Source organism: Cyprinodon variegatus, unplaced genomic scaffold, assembly GCF_000732505.1.
Source record: "Cyprinodon variegatus isolate N-32 unplaced genomic scaffold, C_variegatus-1.0 Scaffold1255, whole genome shotgun sequence".
Classification (NCBI taxonomy): domain Eukaryota; kingdom Metazoa; phylum Chordata; class Actinopteri; order Cyprinodontiformes; family Cyprinodontidae; genus Cyprinodon; species Cyprinodon variegatus.
This window is the reverse complement of record NW_015151708.1, coordinates 164,156-182,096: the sequence shown is the minus strand read 5'-3', so window position 1 is coordinate 182,096 and position 17,941 is coordinate 164,156. Positions and strand designations below refer to the sequence as shown.

The 17,941-nt window shown below is 39.7% G+C and overlaps 2 protein-coding genes and 1 long non-coding RNA gene across 3 annotated transcripts; 2 read left to right on the top strand and 1 right to left on the bottom strand.

Annotated features, from left to right (window-relative positions):
- The first annotated feature begins 2,130 nt into the window (after positions 1–2,130).
- LOC107102436 lies at positions 2,131–5,157 on the top strand. Its single transcript, XR_001482127.1, has 4 exons — positions 2,131–2,199; positions 2,913–3,287; positions 3,383–3,736; positions 5,050–5,157. It is a non-coding gene; the product is annotated as an uncharacterized LOC107102436 (long non-coding RNA).
- A 3,287-nt stretch (positions 5,158–8,444) lies between these two features.
- LOC107102437 (macrophage mannose receptor 1-like) lies at positions 8,445–11,296 on the bottom strand. Its single transcript, XM_015401755.1, has 5 exons — positions 11,189–11,296; positions 10,722–11,096; positions 10,279–10,587; positions 9,434–9,525; positions 8,445–9,338 (listed from the first exon to the last, which is right to left on the bottom strand). The coding sequence occupies exons 1-5, from the start codon at positions 11,226–11,228 to the stop codon at positions 9,282–9,284; spliced, it is 873 nt and encodes a 290-aa protein (XP_015257241.1). The 5' UTR covers positions 11,229–11,296; the 3' UTR covers positions 8,445–9,281.
- A 5,449-nt stretch (positions 11,297–16,745) lies between these two features.
- On the top strand, positions 16,746–17,203 carry LOC107102434 (histone H4-like). Its single transcript, XM_015401753.1, has one exon. It carries the CDS (start codon positions 16,773–16,775, stop codon positions 17,082–17,084), a length of 312 nt encoding a protein of 103 aa, XP_015257239.1. The 5' UTR covers positions 16,746–16,772; the 3' UTR covers positions 17,085–17,203.
- Positions 17,204–17,941: the final 738 nt, after the last annotated feature.

Below are 17,941 nucleotides of genomic sequence, written 5' to 3'. Positions count from 1 at the left end.
TAGACAACACTGAGGCTCTGTATAAGTAAGGTGAGAGGAGACTCTTCCTGCTAAGGAAAGGGAGGTCTTTTTGGAGTGCAGGGGGCGCTCCTTAAGACCTTCTATGACTTGGCATCAGCTTCTATTGAGTTTTCTGGTGGAGCAGTGGCTTATCTGAAGCTGAGAGAAAGTGGCTGGATCAGCGGATCAGGAATGCCAGCTCTGTGATTGGACTCAGTGCAGGTGGGAAAAAAACAGATCCTAACTAAATAAACATCTCTGTCTCCCTCCCCATGCGTGAAGCTGTTGCAGAGCTGGAGAGCTCCTTCAGTGACAGACTGCTGCACCCTAAATGCACCAGGGATAATTATCACAGATCCTTCCTCCCAGCAGCTGCAAGACTTTATGACCACCAGTGTTTCTAAAAACCTTAATAAGTTTTTACATTCATGCTGATTTTGTAAGTTTCTACCTTAGCGAGTTAAATTACATGCTGCTGTCATTTTGTACATCTCTGATGTTGCTGCTATTTTCAAATATCCATTACTGTAAAAACGTCCATATCTGGATATTGGTTATTTATTCTCCAGGTGCACAGTATTCATATTATTAAAACACTTTATACTACTGTATTTTATTGTTTATCTCTTAACTTTTAAAAGTTATGTTATTCTTAGATATTTTTCCAAGGTCCACATTTGTGTGACCATTTTTTCTATAATATTTTGCTTCTGTAAACCCAAGAATTTCCCCATTGTGGGACAATAAAGGGATTTTCTATGGTATGCTATTCTATTCTGCACAGGAATGAGGCATCTTCTCCAATCAATGTTATTATTTTTTTTTTTTTGCTACTTGGTTGAGCTGCTGACAAGATACTACTATAGTGTTATAAAGTTTGCAGTTTTGTTGCTGGTGATTTATTTTGCTTAGCTTAAAAATAAACATCTGGCATCTGTTAATAAAGGAACTACTTCTGCCAAAAGTCATGTATTCCGAATAAATAAAATCATTCTTGTACTCATGCACTGAAGACAATCCATGGGGAATAGGTCAATCTATCATCATCAGATTGTGTCTCCAGTTACAGGAAAAAGGGGAGGGAGCCTAAGAAGTTTATTAAGAACCTGATTGGCTGAGAACGTGCACGTGTTTATGAGAAATTTTATATAGTGGCAAGACACTATGATATGTTAAAACATCTCTGAGTGAAATGTATGAGATGATGGCAGCTGTTAGTTAATTTTTTTTTCCCATTTGGCACACAAGACATCACATTTGTTAAATACTTGTTTCTTTAAATTAAGTCTCTCAAACATTTCTTTCTATGATTCTATCATTATTCAGTGTAGACCTGCAAATGAAACTTTAACTGTAATGAAGACAGAATATGGGGCTACCAAATAAGCTTTTAAATTTTACAAAAGCCTTAAGGCTTTAGATGCAAAACGTGTGACACAATGGCACAATGTGCAAGCAAATGTTAGTGTCCTCTCATAACAAAGGTGTGCTTTCACTCAGCTCTTCAGTGTTTCCAATGCAAATGCCTTCTTTCAAAAAAGTCCACCTTTCTTAGAATAATGAATAACTACCTCACAGTCTATTGCAGATTCCATATGCAACCTGAGCATATTTACTTGATCCTTTATTATAATATTTATTTTTAACAACCATGTACAGCTTCTGATCCCTGGTATAGAATATTTACTGCAAGCTGTTTAAAGACTGAATTTGTATTGTACTAGAGCAAATTAGTATAAATAAATCAACTAAGAACCCAAATGTTGTTATGTTATGGAAAAAAAATAAAAAAATAATACTTTTCTCTAAAAATAATTTTTGACAATATTTGATGACCAAAACCAAAACACCAGACGGTCCATTTTATTGCCACATGTTTTGAAGAACTAACCTGGAAAAGAAGGGGTTCAGTGTAACATTAGCAGCTGGATGTGTCATTCGTTGTAATACTTCTTTTTAAGGAGAAATACTTGTTTGTGTAGCCTACAGACTTTGCAAAGCTGCTCAGTGTTTTATAGACATCATTTTCCTACAGGTTGTCATGGCAACCAGCTTTGCATGTTGAAGAGAATAGATAATTTCCCTTGTATAAAACAGAAAGCCTTTTAGAGACTGATTATAGCATCAGCACTTTCGACTGCAGTCCTCAGCTTAGCATCATGATGGAGAAGATCTTGCTGGGACTCGTGTTTCTTCTAGGTGAGTGACTTTGAGTTTATATCTGGTGATTCCAAAAAAGAAAATTAAAAACAATCCACTGTAATTTGCTTCCAAGTTTGAAGACGTTTTGTTTCCCATCCAGGAAGCTTTTTCAATTCAAAATGTTGGGAATAGCGTTGAGTTCGAGGCTTTATACAGTAGCCTATCAAAACCTTGTTTTGGTTTTGAAAACATACAAATTGAAACGGATAAAGGGGTCCACCCCTTTGGAATGGGGGTCGTTTGGCTTCTTTTGTTAAACTGCAATTCCCCATACCTGTCTAAGTCTCTGAAAGGGGTAGGGGGGGGGTCATTAAAGGGAATTGCTGGCCTGGCTAAAAAGTCAAGGGCCTCCACTCTCCTGTACGGGGGTGGGTTTGCGATGGTAGTGTGAAGTGATTAACTCAATTGCTGCATTGTAGGTTTTAGAGAGCGTCCACCCCCTCTGTTTAAGGTTATCTTTTCTTTCTTAACATAGATGGCTTCCTTTAAGCCCCTCTCAAACCACCTCTGTCAAAAATGTGAACATTCTGCCCCTCAAAATAATGCGCTTTTTCTCTTTGTTTTTGTTTCCAAACTTTTCTTTTTTTGGAATGACTATGACCTGGATGACTGAGAATCTTAGCCAGCATTTAAATCTGGTGGTACTTAAACCTTTTAGGGAAAGCATCACTGAATGATGAAAAATGATATTTTTAAAATCTATCTTCCAGACTGGGTTGTCCTCTCCACCTGCCTCCTTCCTCAATACTATTTTGTTAATAAATTGTTAAATTGGACTGAAGCTCAGACCTACTGCAGGCAGAGGCACACAGACCTGGCCACCATCCTAAACTCTGAGCAACAGAACCAACTAATTGCAACGCTTACATCTGCTGGACACAGCTCTGACGTCTGGATTGGTCTGTTCAGTAAAATCGACTGGAAATGGTCTGATGGTTACACTGGGAGTGGAGCTGACTACAGAAACTGGCATTTGAGTCAACCATCATGGTATTATGTTAATGACGTATGTGTAGGATCACATTACCATGGGGGATGGTTTGATGCTACCTGCACAGATCATCGCCACTTTTTATGTTACAAAGGTAGAAATAGGAATTATGACTCACCATTCTTTAAATCATTATTATAAAACATAGAATCTCTGCTTAACATTATCCTACATTTTCGTTACCAACAGGCTCACACTTGGATCCTGAATTTGTTTATGTGAGTACAACAATGCCCTGGTCCAATGCACAGACATACTGCAGAGAAAATTTTGTTGACATGGCTAGTATAAGAAATGACACAGAGTACCAGCAAGTCCAGAGCCTGATACCTTATGGTCATTATCCATGGATTGGTCTATATAGAGAGCCAAATCTTCAATGGTCTAATGGGAGCAGTGTCCTCTTTACCAGCTGGGATACCAGTGGTATTTTTATTGGCTCAATGAGAGTCATATGTGGTGCTACATCTACTGGGAGATCAGGAAAATGGAAAATGTTGTCCTGTGAAACAAGATTACCATTTGTCTGCAACGGTCCTCCTGGTGAGTGTGTTTTAAAATTAAAGAGTGAATATAAGAAGCTGCTTTTAATAAGTATCAGGCATGTCCTGATGAGTATAATTTTTTTGTTCTCTTTTTGGCAGAAATGTATCTTTCCAGACTGAGTTGCTGTCTAAACTTGACTTACTAGTGATTTATAATTTACTTCTCATTTTTTTACTTCTTGTTCTTGTTATTACAAATTTTATTGACAGGAATGGAAAGTTTCCAACTGGAGTTTTTCAAAGTTAGAATCAATACACTTATCTAACATAGATTAACTAGGTTAAGACTGTAATGTTTTCACATTACAATAGCTGGTGGTCTATCTCTAAACCTAAAGAAACTACGTACAGAGGCCTGCCAATTGGGCTCACCGCTGCAGTGAGAAACTTCAATATCCGCCGTCATTGAATCTGGGTGGCAGTTGAAGGCAGCAGTCTGGGTCTGCTAATTCCTGGAATCCTAACCTGCCCTTGAAGGGAACAAATTCAAACAGTAAAAACAAAAGAAGAGGAAAGGACCATTTTTTTATTACCATAATTTCTGGAATTTAGATCACACCTCTCAACAAAGTTTTTTTTCTCTAAACTTAAAACGTACACACATAAGCCAAACATGGCTATAATCCGTAGATATCTACTGAACTGCCCCCCTCCAAACCCATAAGGGGAGCTCTACATATCACCCATAATGTAGAAAAAAACAAGAATGCTAATGTCCATTAGCTTCCCGGCTTGCGGCAGTAAGAGCTTTTTTTTTTTTTTTGTAAACATGTAAGAGCTTCTAATGAAAGATAGGGTTTCGTCAGCTCTTCATTTCAGCTCTACAGGAGCAGCACATAGTCTCTAGATTGGCTTTAATGCAACAAATAAATGTCACAATGTGTGAATTCTAGACATTTGTTCTCTGTTGTGCTGACTGCAAGAACCTGCTTGTGCTGAATGAAAATGAGCCCTTTCTTGTTTGATTTCCAACTCTAACTTCCGCCCTCTGGAAAAATGGGGATTGGAAAAAAGTAGGTGCTTATAGTCTGGACAATACGGTAAGAAAATATCATGTACATGTTATTCAGTTTTTATGGCTTTGAGCAAAAAATTGTATTTGATTTTAAAAGAGTAGCTCTTCATCCACAGGAACTACAAACACCCATCCTGTTGAGAAAAGAACATCAAGGGAATATGACACTGGATTTTAACTGCCCTTAAAACAATTACTAATTTTATAACTTACATCCCTGTGAAAGTATTTTATACTTATGTATTTCAATGTATAAAAAAATGTACTATAATGAAAAATCCCTTCTTTTAAATTAGTTACAAAACAGGTGGTGAGGCTTGGACTTCATTTGGAGGACTATGTGGATCTGAATGACCGTGTTCTAAGAGGAAGCATCCTGATGGAGGCAAGTTTGAAATCAGGATTGTTTTTATTGCAAAATGAATAATGAAATATCTCAAAATGAAAAAGTCTCTGTTTTTGTGTCTTCCAATTTGATCCTATAGCTCCAGAACAAACTGCAGGAGAACGGAGTGAGTGGAGTTATCCTGAAGTGGAGAGAGCAGCCTGATGGGAAAGTCTTCAGAAAGGAGAAGAATCCAGTTTAAACTCAGAAATATGAAACCTGTTTGCTTCTTCCTAGGTTGAATAAAACAATTGTATCATTTAGAATTATATGATTTACTAATACCCTGTTTGCTGCTGTGCAAATTAATTATTGTGAACGCGTGAAAAATATCTCAATTATGTTAGCACAATAATAAGTATGTTAACACTTCTTCAAGTTTGAGTGCCTTAAATATGGTGGGGGTTTAGAGTTGGTAAAAATGAGGAAAACAAATATTTTTGTCATGGTTTACAGCTGTGTGAGTTTGGTTTTTACCTTTCTGTTCTTTTTTTAAATAATTTCTTGGTCGTATATGATTGTGAGTAAAGTCTTGCTGGTTTTGGTTCTTTATTTTTTCAATATGTTATTTTAATATAGGTTAATTTCTCTAAGTTTTGTTTCTTAATTTCTGTTTTCTGTAAACATGGCTTTATTATTTTATTTTACTTTAGACGTTTTAACTCATAGATTCTAACTTCAGCTCCTTCCGCATTATCTGTGGTAATTAATTCCTTTGAATGCTTTCCTTTCTCAAGATTTTGGTCTGGTCTTCCACATTTCCTCTCAGTGAGCTTATTTGGTTCCATTGTGTTGAACTTAGAACTGACACTGAGCTCTATATCATTACCCTGAAGCGACTGTTGCGCTCGATGAGCGCTAAGTGGCTCTTGAGTGTGTTTAGTCTTAAGAGGAAAGTAAAATACATTACTGATGTTTCTATTGAAATAGTCCTTTGGCCAACGTCAGCCAATGACTTGAGCCAACCTCTCAATGAACTGAAGAGACAAGTATAAGCACAGGTAGTACTTAAGTCTGCAGGAAGGGGAAACATGAAATCACAAAACATGCGTTATGGATAAATGTTATTCTTCCAAGTTAATTTCAATGTTGAACATTAGTTACTATGTAAATCAATGTGGTAACCGAAAGCAGGTGTAAAAGTGTAAAAGGCAAAAACAAAAGACAATTAACACAAGAGAAATTGAAAGCTTGAACACCTAGTTGACAATCTTGAAGGGGGCTCAGAGATATGGTAGAATATCACTGATTAAAATAGCATCAACATTAAAAGGACGAAACGATTGAAGATGTTTGAGGTCTGTGGTCGGAAAATATAGATTTCTTTTAATTTCATATTTTTGCTATTTAATCACTGAAAAAAGATTTTCCCTTTGTTAGTTTCACCTGCAAGGAGGGCCGCTGGAAGTACTTTTGAACAGGGGGCGCTGTGAATTTTGTTTCGTTTTTTTGGACACCTATGAGCCTATAGGCCTATTGAAAATACAGTAAAAATAAATATGTAAACAGACTGAGATTCATTACGTTATTGTCTTATACATTTCAGTGCACGCAACCAGAGTCTGTAAGACACAGACATCCTCAGTTCTGAGGTGAATATACGTGCTATTAAGTAAACTTCACAATAAAACTATAACATAGATTTGGTCAGCTGGCATAAACCTGAGTCACTGTGTTTGTGTCACACTTGACTCTATTAGCTCCAAAATCCTTTTACACAAACCACAAGGAAATACTTATATTATTATAGTATTTAAACATTATTGAAGTTCTCCATAGTCATTACACAAACAACCCAAGATCAAAATAACACTCTAAAATACTATGGTTACATTAAACTACACAAATAGATATGAAAGTGCACGGTGGCACTATCCTTATACTTTGAGCTACAGGTGAGTCCTCTGGTCACAGGTGTCAAAATGTTGAGGGGCGCTTTGGCTCATGGACATAAAGTCTCTAATGAGTGGACAATTGGCAAACTGGATACCACTAGTTTGGGTTGATGTTGCCATGACAACATAACTCCTATGAACTTCTGTTGATCAGGCCCTTAACATAATTAAATTCAAATTCAAATACACGCAATAGTAAAATTTTAAAAAAGTCAAAATTATTTCCCAAAATATTCATAAGAAATTTATAAATTGTGCAAAGTATTTTTAATACATAAAAAAAAAAAAATATCCCTCTTCCCAATAGTGGGTGCCGCAGCACCCCCAGCAAACCCACTTCCCATGGCCATGATCTGTAGAGCAGAACTTTAACACGCTCAGACTGATAAAGACTATTAAGAGTTTTTTTACCCTTTTTAAGCCGATTCTCCAGTCATGCGAGCATTTTTTGGATCAGGCCAAGTCTTAGCCTAACCGTGCATCCTGCGTCATGTACTATACATGGAGTAAGGAGGAAGGAGTAGCCTGTTACTGTATCAATGGGAACTGTTTTCCGCACTGACCCTTTTGTATGTTACACCTGGGACTTAGCCAGGGAGGACACTCATGTTTGTGACTCCGGTTCCGTGTTAATAAATCGACAGCCCTGTGGGGCTAGAAAGGTATATTCTGTAGTCTGTTTGAGTTTATTAAAGGCAGAATATAACACTCACTACCACCTCAAGAGAAATGTGTTGCAAAACGTCTGTTTTGCAGCAGTTTGGTTCTGAAAGGTCCATGATGACTTATCTTTGAGGATTCTGGAGATCTGGATTTCCCCTGGGCCTTGGATCTCCACTGTGGTGGAAGGAGACCCCAGCAGACCCCAGCTTCATGGGCAAGGGAGAGGAGGCAAAAAGAGATCCTGGGTCCTCTGTGGTTTTGTTCTGTTCTCACAGAGAGGGGGCTGGCAAGTCACACCTCTGTGGGAGGTCCTGTGGAGGCCTGGCTTAAAAGGGGGGGTTGGAGAAATCTAATAGCTTTTCATTCACCAAAGCTGCGTTTCCTTCTCTGGTCATCATGTCAAGATGAAATATGGACACTGGTTCCCAATGTCCAAAAAGCAGGTTCATGGCATATGGCACAACAATTGGAAATGAAACGTCTTCAAACTTGGAAACAAAGTCCAGTGGATTAATTTTTTTACTTTTTTGGAATGACTATGACCTGGATGAATGAGAATCTTCACCAGCTTACTACTACAACCGCCAGAACATTATGTTAGCTTAGCATGAACAGACTACCAACATAAACAACCCTCTTTAAAACAAAACTAGTATAAAATAGTGATTATTTTCACCATTTTGACATTAGACAGCAGGCCTTGCGGCTACTCCAGGCTCACAGGACTTTACAATGAGTGACTTATGGAAAGAGAAGAAATAGAGCTTGGACTGACTGACACAAAGCTACAGACTGTAAACACTTCATCATGACCTACCATGTAGGCCTACACTTCAGAATTCAGGTTTATCTAAATAAACACTTATTAAACACAAACACATCTTATTGAATATTATTTATTTTCATCGCCAGTTATAATAGAAAAGGTTTCTTAATGAGCCCCTGGTCTAATGCCCCACCAGAATTACTTTTAATTATTATTTAGGTAGCACACACTAATCCTCCTTACCTTATTCTATTTTTATATCTTAATTGTACTTTCAATCTTATTTTTCTCTCTTCTGTAAACCGCAGGAGACTTTCTCTTAAGGGATTAATAAATTAATTCTGATTCTAGTTCCTGAAGCCCTTTAGCAGAATTCATATGAGACATTTTAATCTAGATTAATCTTGATTAATTCCAAGATTACAGTGAGATTAATCTAGAATAAAAATGATATATGCCCATTACTAATTAAAATACTATAATAAAAAAACAAATAACTGAAAAGCAAAACACAAACACCTCTAAATTAAAATTAAATGGGATCAAAAATGTATACTATATATACTATTATACATATTACACTTAAAACCACCACCATTTAATTAAAAAACATTACATTTACTGATGAAGAACATATTGTGTTCACATCGTTTAGAAAGCATTCACATCATTACAATAATGGATTAGAATCGTAGCAACCAGGTTATTAGCAATCACTATATTACTGAATAATAAAAAGTAGTTTAGGTTTCATATTTCTTGGTTTGAAATTCTTTCTTCTCCTTTTTCTTCTGATTTGAAGACTTTCCCATCAGGCTGTTATCTCCACTTCAGGGTAACTCCACTCACTCCGTTCTCCTGCAGTTTTTTCTGGAGCTGCAAGATAAAATTGGAAGGCATAAAAAATGTAGACTCTTTATTATCTCTATATAAATTTGAGATCAGGTGCACAGTATTGACTTCAGACTTGCCTTTTTCAGGATCTTTCCTCTTAAAACAGGGTCATTCAAATCCACAGAGCCATCTGCATGAAACCTGAGCCTCACCACCTGTTTTTTCATTACTGAATTAAAATAAAGGAAATCATGAATAGCTTGAGTGTTCTTTTTAGAGACATGTTCTTATATGTTAAAAGGAATAAGTAGTGCATAATTTAACACTTTATAGTGTAAGTTTAAAATTAATAACTCTATTTAGGGCTGTTCCAATCTATTCTGAAAAACCCATGATAAAAATGTCTTAACAAGAAGGTATCTCAGTTCCTGAGGCCTCTTGCAAATAAAGAGGTGCTCTATCTCAATCAAAATAATTTATAAATGTTGAATGAATTTGAGTTGTTTTCTTCTTTTGTCGCTTTAATTTGTTAAATTTATTTACATCAAAGGCAGGTTTGGCTTCCAGAAATTAGCAGACCAAGACTCCTGCCTTCCAGTGCCACCCAGATTAAATGGCAGCTGATCTTAACATTCCTGTCTGCAAGTGGTGGGCCTGCATGAAGAGCCTTTCCAGATTCTTTGGGTTGAGTTCAGCAACACAGAGATAAACCATGAGGTAATACATTGTGAAAACATTACAGTCTTAACCTGGGTAACTTATATTGGAGAAGTACATATATTCTTCCTCCAGATGGAAACTTTTTTTTGCCAGTAAAAGCTGGAATACGATGAACGAAGAGTGAAATAAGAAACTAGAGATCAGCAAAGCATTCAAACATAGTTCCAGATATCAGTATAGAAAGTACACCTAATAAGACACGGTTGATTCCCATGTAATGCAGCTTCTTATTTTCTCCTTTTGATTAAAAAAAAACACTCACCAGGAAGACCATAACAGACAAATGGCAATCTTGTTTCACAGGGCAAACCCTTCCATCTTCCTGATCTCCCAGTAGCTGCAGCTCCACATATGATTGTCTTTGAGCCAATCATCATATTGATGGAATCAATATTTCTAAAGAGGACGCTGCTCCCATCAGACCAAAGAAGATTTGGCTCTCTATATAGACCAATCCATGTTAATTCATTTGTCAGGCTCTGGACCTGCTGGTTCTCTACGTCATTTTTTATGGTGGCCAGGTCCAGAAAGTTCTCTCTGCAGTACATCTGAGCATCAGACCAGGTCATTGCTGTATTCACATAAACAAAGTCAGGATCTAAGTTTGAACCTGTTGATGACAACAATGTAGGAAGAAGTGCAGTAAAAACTTTATGTTTTATAATAATGCTTAAAATAATTGTGTGTCTGCATTCATATTGTTACCTTTGTAGCACATAAAGTGGTGCTTCCCTGTGCAGATATAATCAGCCCATCCCCTGTTGTGATTTAATCCTACGCAATACTCATCAGGGTTAGTAATATATGGCTGATTTGATGTCCAGTGTCTGTAATCAGCTCCACTCCCAGTGTAACCATCAGACCATTTCCAGTTGATTTCACTGAACATACCAATCCAGACATCTGAGCTGTGTCCAGCAGATGTAAGAGTGTTATTAAGTTGGTTTTGTTCCTCAGGGTTTAGGATAGTGGCCAGGTCTGTGTGCTTCTTTCTGCAGTAGGTCTGAGCTTCAGTCCAGTTCAATGATTGATCAACAAAATAGTACTGATAATGGAGGCAGGTGGAAAGGACCACCCAGTCTGGAAGATAGATTTAAAAATCTTATTTTTCATCATTCTTTGACGCTTTGCTACAAAGGTTTCAATACCAGCATAAACATGATATCACTTACCTAGAAAAAACAAGAGTCCAAACAAGATCTTCTCCATCATGATGCTGCGCTGAGGACTGCGGTAGAAAGTGCTGATGTTGTACCCAGTCTTGTACAATCTTGTACATGCAAAACTATGTATATGGAACTTTGAATAGCTTTGCAAAGTCTGTAGGCAACATAGGCAGGTCCCTTTTCTTAAAACAACCACAACCAAGACTGACAGGCCAGTCTGCTAATGTTACATTTAACCCCTTCTTCCCCAGGTAATGATAGTTCTTACATGGAGCCATATTATGGAACCTCTGTGTAATTATCTCAGAATGTTGGACCCAGAATTCGAGGCGAGACAGGCAGTGGGAAAGTTCAAAGCGTTTATTAAAACAAACAGGTTTACGGGGCTGCTCGTCAGCTGCGGGCTGGATCTCTGCAGAGATAGGAGAATACAGGTCAGTGACTTGATGCGGAGCTGATCACAACTTGTAGCAAAGTCACTGACCTGATTCAAAGTTCAGTCACTTCAGGGAGAACACAGATGTATCCAGATGGGAAGTTAGGCAGCAGTTGCGGCGGGCGTCGCCCCCAGAGTCCCTAGAGAGCGAGCGGAGCAGGCGCCAGCCAACGCCGATCAGCAACCGAGTCCTAAGGGGATATCCAAAGCCGGAGACAGAAGACATCTCCAAGTTAAGAAGCCAGTAGAATCCAGGAATAAATCCAAAACAGAACTGACAAACAGAGCAGACAGGGGCAAGGCAAAACTCGAGATCCACAGGGCAGAAACAGGTCACAATCAGGAAAACAGAACAGATTAAAGAATGCTAGAGATAGTCTCACCAAAACTCTCAAATAACCTGGCGCTATTGGGAGGAAAGCACACAACATAAAAAGCAGAGGAACCAGGTGGAAATGATTGCTGTTAATTAGCCGCAGGACCAATTAGACAGGGGAGCAACAAGCAAAGGAAAAAAACAAACCATCAGCGCCAACATCATGACAGAACCCCCCCTTCAAGGGCGGATTCTAGACACCCAAACGGGCTGATCAGGATGAACATCGTGGAAGTCCTCCTCCCAGATCAACTGGGCCGGAATCCAGGACCTCTCCTTAGGTCCATAAGCCTCCCAGTCTACGGGAGCCCCTTGCCCGTCCTCCTAGACCTGAGGAGATGGCTGACTGTGAAGGCAGCCCCCCCCTCTCTGAATTTGGTGGGTGGAGGTGAACAGAAGGGAAAAAGGTCTCCCCTATCCCCATAAAAAAAAATAAAACATACACCAAACCACACTCAGAAGAAGGGGGAGAAAAATAATCCGGATCAGGGTCCGGGGGCGCTGGGCCGAGGTTACTGGAGGATCTGGGGTTCTGGAAGTAACCACACCAGTCTTAGGTAACAGGAGAGCTGGGGAGGCAGAGAGTTTGGTGCGTCACAGCTTAGTTTTACCCTTTGAAGGACAAGGCCTGTGAAAATGTCCATAACTGCCACAGTAGAGACAGAGATGAAAGCTGATGCGTCAAGCCCTCTCCTCCTTGGAAAGGCATGTGCGTCACAGCTGCATCGGTTCGGGCTCCGGCAACCGAGCCGGACCAGGGGCCGACGTAGGTGCATAGGGGGAGGAGTGAAGAGCAGGTTGAGGAAAGGCCGTCGTCAGTGCCCTCCTTTCCCTGCCACCCTCTGTGAGGCGAAGGTCAATCTGGTTCCAGTTGCTTCAGAGTCCGGGGGTAGTCGCGGGTCGGCTCATCCTTGATACTTTCACGAAGGCCAAAGAAAAAAAAATCCATGAGGGCATCCTCATTCCAGGAACAGTCCGCAGACAGCAGGTGGAAGTCAGTATTATATTCCAACACGGACCGATCTCCTTGCCTGAGTGTCAAAATCCCCAGGAGGCTTTCCTACTAGGAATAACTGGGCAAAAAATTCGGATTAGTTCCACAGAAAAATCATTGTAAGAGCTACAGAGATCAGGATTGTTCAGCCACACTTTGACGTTGCCCATAATTTAGCTTTGCCTGCTAACAGAGAGATTACATAGGCCACCTTAGCATGATCAGAAGGAAAAGCGGAGGGCTGTAACTCAAAATGAATCTCGCACCTAGTCAGGAAATCTCTGCATTTCCCCCTTAAATCTCTGCAGGATCCCCCTTAAACACTTCAGGATCTCGCAGGGGCAAGGCAAAACTCGGAATCCACAGGGCAGAAACGGGTCACAATCAGGAAAACAGAACAGACTAAAGAATGCTAGAATTAGTCTCGCCAAAACTCTCGAATAACCTGGCATTGATGGGAGGAAAGCACACAACATAAATAAAAGAGGAACCAGGTGGAAATGATCGCCGTTAATCAGCCGCAGAACCAATTAGAGAGGGGAGCAATGAGCAAAGGAAAAAACCGAACCATCAACGCCAAGATCATGAGACTCTGTTGTTTTGATTCAACAAATTAAATATTTCTCTAAGAGCAAAGTGAATTTCTGTCACTTTTTTACCATATCCTGACAATATTTTAGTTCTTAGTTTAAATTTACATGTTATTCATAGTTTTAAAAAAAGAGACAACAAAGCTAGTCTGAATGTACTCCACAGTAAATACTACACAGAGTTCACAATCAGCAAATTGCTCTTTAGACATTCCACTAAGTCTTAAGTGCCAGCGAGAGACACAATAGAAACATGCCTCTGTAAGAGACAGATAATATTGGAATAAGAAAAAGAAAATCACCCTAAATTTATATGATACATTTATTTATCTTGGTATTTAAGAAGGGAAAAGTCAGATTTAGGTGAGCACTTACCTCGCATAAAAATATCTCTTCTTTTTCTTCTAATAAAATCTTGCAGTACAAACATGCTACACACTATTCTTCTAGACTTCTAACAAGTCTATAGAGAGAGAAGTAAACATGCTTTTTTATATCAATGGGTTCTGAGTCAATATCTTTAACAAATGTCAATGGTTCTAAAACAGAAATATTGAAAAACAAATTGAAACGGGAATGAGATAATTTTACAAATAATTCTATTTCTGTATCAGAAAATAAATCTGCAGATTTAATTCATCTATCAGCTCTTAATTTCAAATTTTTTATGATTTTGTTCCTTTCCCTGGGCTGCCACCTTATCATGGTGGAGGGGTTTTAGTGTCACATTGGAACTTTACCTTAAAGAAGTCCCCCTCAACACATTGACTAAGGATGACAAGCCTGGACTTCAGGGACAGACAGACATGTTGTGGTGAAAAATGTATTTCTCTAACAGTAAATATTATTATTTTAATATTTATTTTTGGACAATATCACTATAGCCTAAGGAGCAATAATCAATTCAATCCAAAGTGGAGTGGTCCCTGGTTCAAGCAAAATATTGACCTCATTACTGAACCACTTAGCAGTGTGGTGCAAGTCTCCGTCCTCTCCATGAAGGTGGTTTCTGAAGAAACTTTCTGTCAAAGTCCTAGCATGATTCCCTGTGTTCAATAAAAACCTCAACGGGATACCGCCCTACTGGATTTCTACCTCTGGGCTCTTTCCTACAGCGTTTTTTCTGTAAGCCTTCTGACCTGCCTCAAACTGCCTGGCTCATAGCAATATAGACCCTTTCGTTTCCTTGTGCTGCAGGACTAGGTGAAAAAGCAGGTTGGGTTCCTGGAGCAGCCGCAGAATAGTGTGGCACGGTTGAGCAGCTTATGTGGCTCCTCGACATCACAGCAATTGAGATCGGCTGCTCATTGGTTATACCAGAACTCGGTAGATTTCTCATCTGCTTCCACAGGCGGGTTCACAAAACACAACCAGCTGGTTCAACTTGGTTTGAAGGGGACAAAAGAGTGATCACTGGGGCAGTCACTAGGAGAGGATTGGTTAAGGAGAGCCTGCCTGTCTTCCTGATCAATAATCAGATGTTCAGTAATTGAACATCTCACAGACTCTGGCACCACAGGTTGCTCAGCACCAACGGGACTCTCCTCATCCACCTCAAACACCTTGGACAGAGCATCGGGTTTAAGATTTTTAGTCCCGGGCCTGTAAGACAGAGGAAAATTAAAGTGGCCAAGAAAAGTGCCCACCTCACCTGTCTAGGACTGAATCTCTTAGCATACTTAAGATACTTGTAGCTTTTGTGGTCTGTCCAAACCGGAAAAGGAATCTTGAAGCCCTCCAACCATTATCTCCATTCCTCTAGAGCTAGCTTAACTGCCAGCAACTCTACTGTCCCTGACATCAAAGTTCCGTCCAGCAGCTGAAAGATTCTTGGAGAAAAAGGCACAGGGATGAATCTTCCCATCTTTAGCCTCCCGCCTGAGAACCGCCCCAACCACTGAACTAGAAGCATCCCTATCCACAATGAATTCGCTCTCAGGATCTGGAGAACAGGCACAGAGGTGAACGAAGAATTTAGCCTTTGGAAAGCATGATCAGCCTTTTCAGACTAACAGAACTTAACCTTGGAGGAGGTGAGACCATGAAGGGGTGCAGCCACCGGACTGTAGTTCCTGATAAATCTAAGGTAAAAGTTGGCAAACCGCAGGAACCTCTGTAGTTGCTTCTTATCCCCGTGAACCGGCCAGTCGCTAACTGTGCTTATCGTCATAGGGTCCGTGGAGCTCTGATCATTGGAGACCACAAAACCCAGAAAACACATTGTGCAAACGTGGAACTCACATTTCTCTGCTTTGACAAACAGTTGGCTCTGAAGCAGACGTAGAAGAAGAGATCAGACGTGTAACCTATGGGATTCCAAATCCCATGAATAGATAATAATGTCATCAAGATAGAAAAAAAGATAATGTCCCACTAGGTCCCGGAGCACGTCATTGACCAGATTTTGAAATACCATGGGAGCGTTGGTGAGCCCAAAAGCCATGACCAGATATTTATAATGACTGGTGGTAGTGTTGAAGGCAGTCTTCAAATTGTCACTCTCACGGATGTGAACCAGGTGATAAGAGTTACAGAGGTCCTGTTTGGGAAAGATTTTGGCCCCCTGAATCTAATTAAAAGCTGATTTGATCAGAGTGATGGGATAGCGATTCTTTATAATAATGTCATTAAGCATCCTGTAATCTATACATGGCCTGAGGGAACCATCCTTCTTTCCAAAAAAAAAAGTAGCCTGCACCAGCCGGAGATGAAGGACGAATAACGCCTGCTCTTAGTGACTCAGAAATGTATTTGTCGTTAGCGAGAGGCTCAGGGGTGGATAATGAATATAGCCTACCCCTAGGGGGTATGGTGCCTGGCAACAAATAAATCCCAGAAGCATAAGGGCTGTGAGGAGGTAGAGCTGTGGCCTTGCTCTTCTTAAAAACCTCTCGGAAATTGCGATGCTCCTCAGGAACCTTGGAAAGATCGGGGAAATAGTCATTAGCCACACCCTTTACTGACACCTCTGACTTGGTTAGGAACCAAGACACAAAGTAGCCCAGCCTAAAACCAGGAGACAGGGTTAAAATCTCAGACTTTTTTCTTAAGAGAGGAACAGTCCCCAGTGTGTCAGACACATGTTGGAGGCGGTGCTCAGCATGTCTCCTCCTACGTCTGCAGCTTACACATAATACCTTATACTCAGCAGCTGCTGAGCATTTCTGACTTTGTGATCCACAGAGAAAGACACAATGAGCGGCAGAGGAAAGGGAGGTAAAGGACTCGGCAAAGGAGGCGCTAAGCGTCACCGTAAAGTCCTCCGTGATAACATCCAGGGAATCACCAAGCCTGCTATCCGCCGCCTGGCTCACCGTGGAGGAGTCAAGCGCATCTCCGGTCTGATCTACGAGGAGACCCGCGGTGTGTTGAAGGTCTTCTTGGAGAACGTTATCTGCGATGCCGTCACCTACACCGAGCACGCCAAGAGGAAGACCGTCACCGCCATGGATGTGGTGTACGCTCTGAAGAGGCAGGGCCGCACCCTGTACGGCTTCGGAGGTTAAACTGCTCCGCTTCCAGCCACCAACCAAAGGCCCTTTTCAGGGCCACCCACCCACTCATTAAGAAGCAACTTCTACCGTTAAACAGGCATACAATCATTCTGATTTTGTAAACAGTATCAACAGCTTTATTGCTTTATTTTATATAAAATGTTTAAATGGAGAATGAAGTTGGTATAGGTGTATATATAATCAGTCTAATGAAACCTAAACTGAACTCATGTGTTAAAGTCCACACTAACATCCGTTTTAGTCTCATTATATATTAGCATATAACTAGCATGGAAACTTAGTTTCTTTTTTTTCTTCTTGAAATTAAATCAGGTTTCTTTGGTTACATTTCCCCTAAATGTTTAAATGCCCTGTGATACTCTTTAACAGCTCTGCAAATTCATAATTCTACCAAGAATTATTGTTTTATGTTGTCCTATTTTTTTCTGATACATTCTACATTCCTGATCACATTCTGTTACCTGATTTGTTTAGTTTTCTGTTTTCTTACTACCAAGAAAACTATTTTTTGGACATTTTCTTCCAGTTCTCCTTTTTAAAGCTCCATCTTATTAATTTAAAATCATTTTATCTGAATAGACCATCATTTATTTATGTCCTCGCTTGAAAAGGATTCCTCTCTAGATTCCTGTCTAACATCCCATTCAAACTGATGTAATGTCGTCACATGAAACTATATTTAAATAACTCTTGTACACAAGAGCTCAAAGTTATCATGATTGTTGTTTTTATTCTTCCTTTATTTGGCTTTTCCCAGATATATACATCTGTCTATATTTCATCATTAGACAAATGTCTGTGTAGCGTAATATTGTGTTTGGACAGTAAAACGTGCAGTGGACATGCCT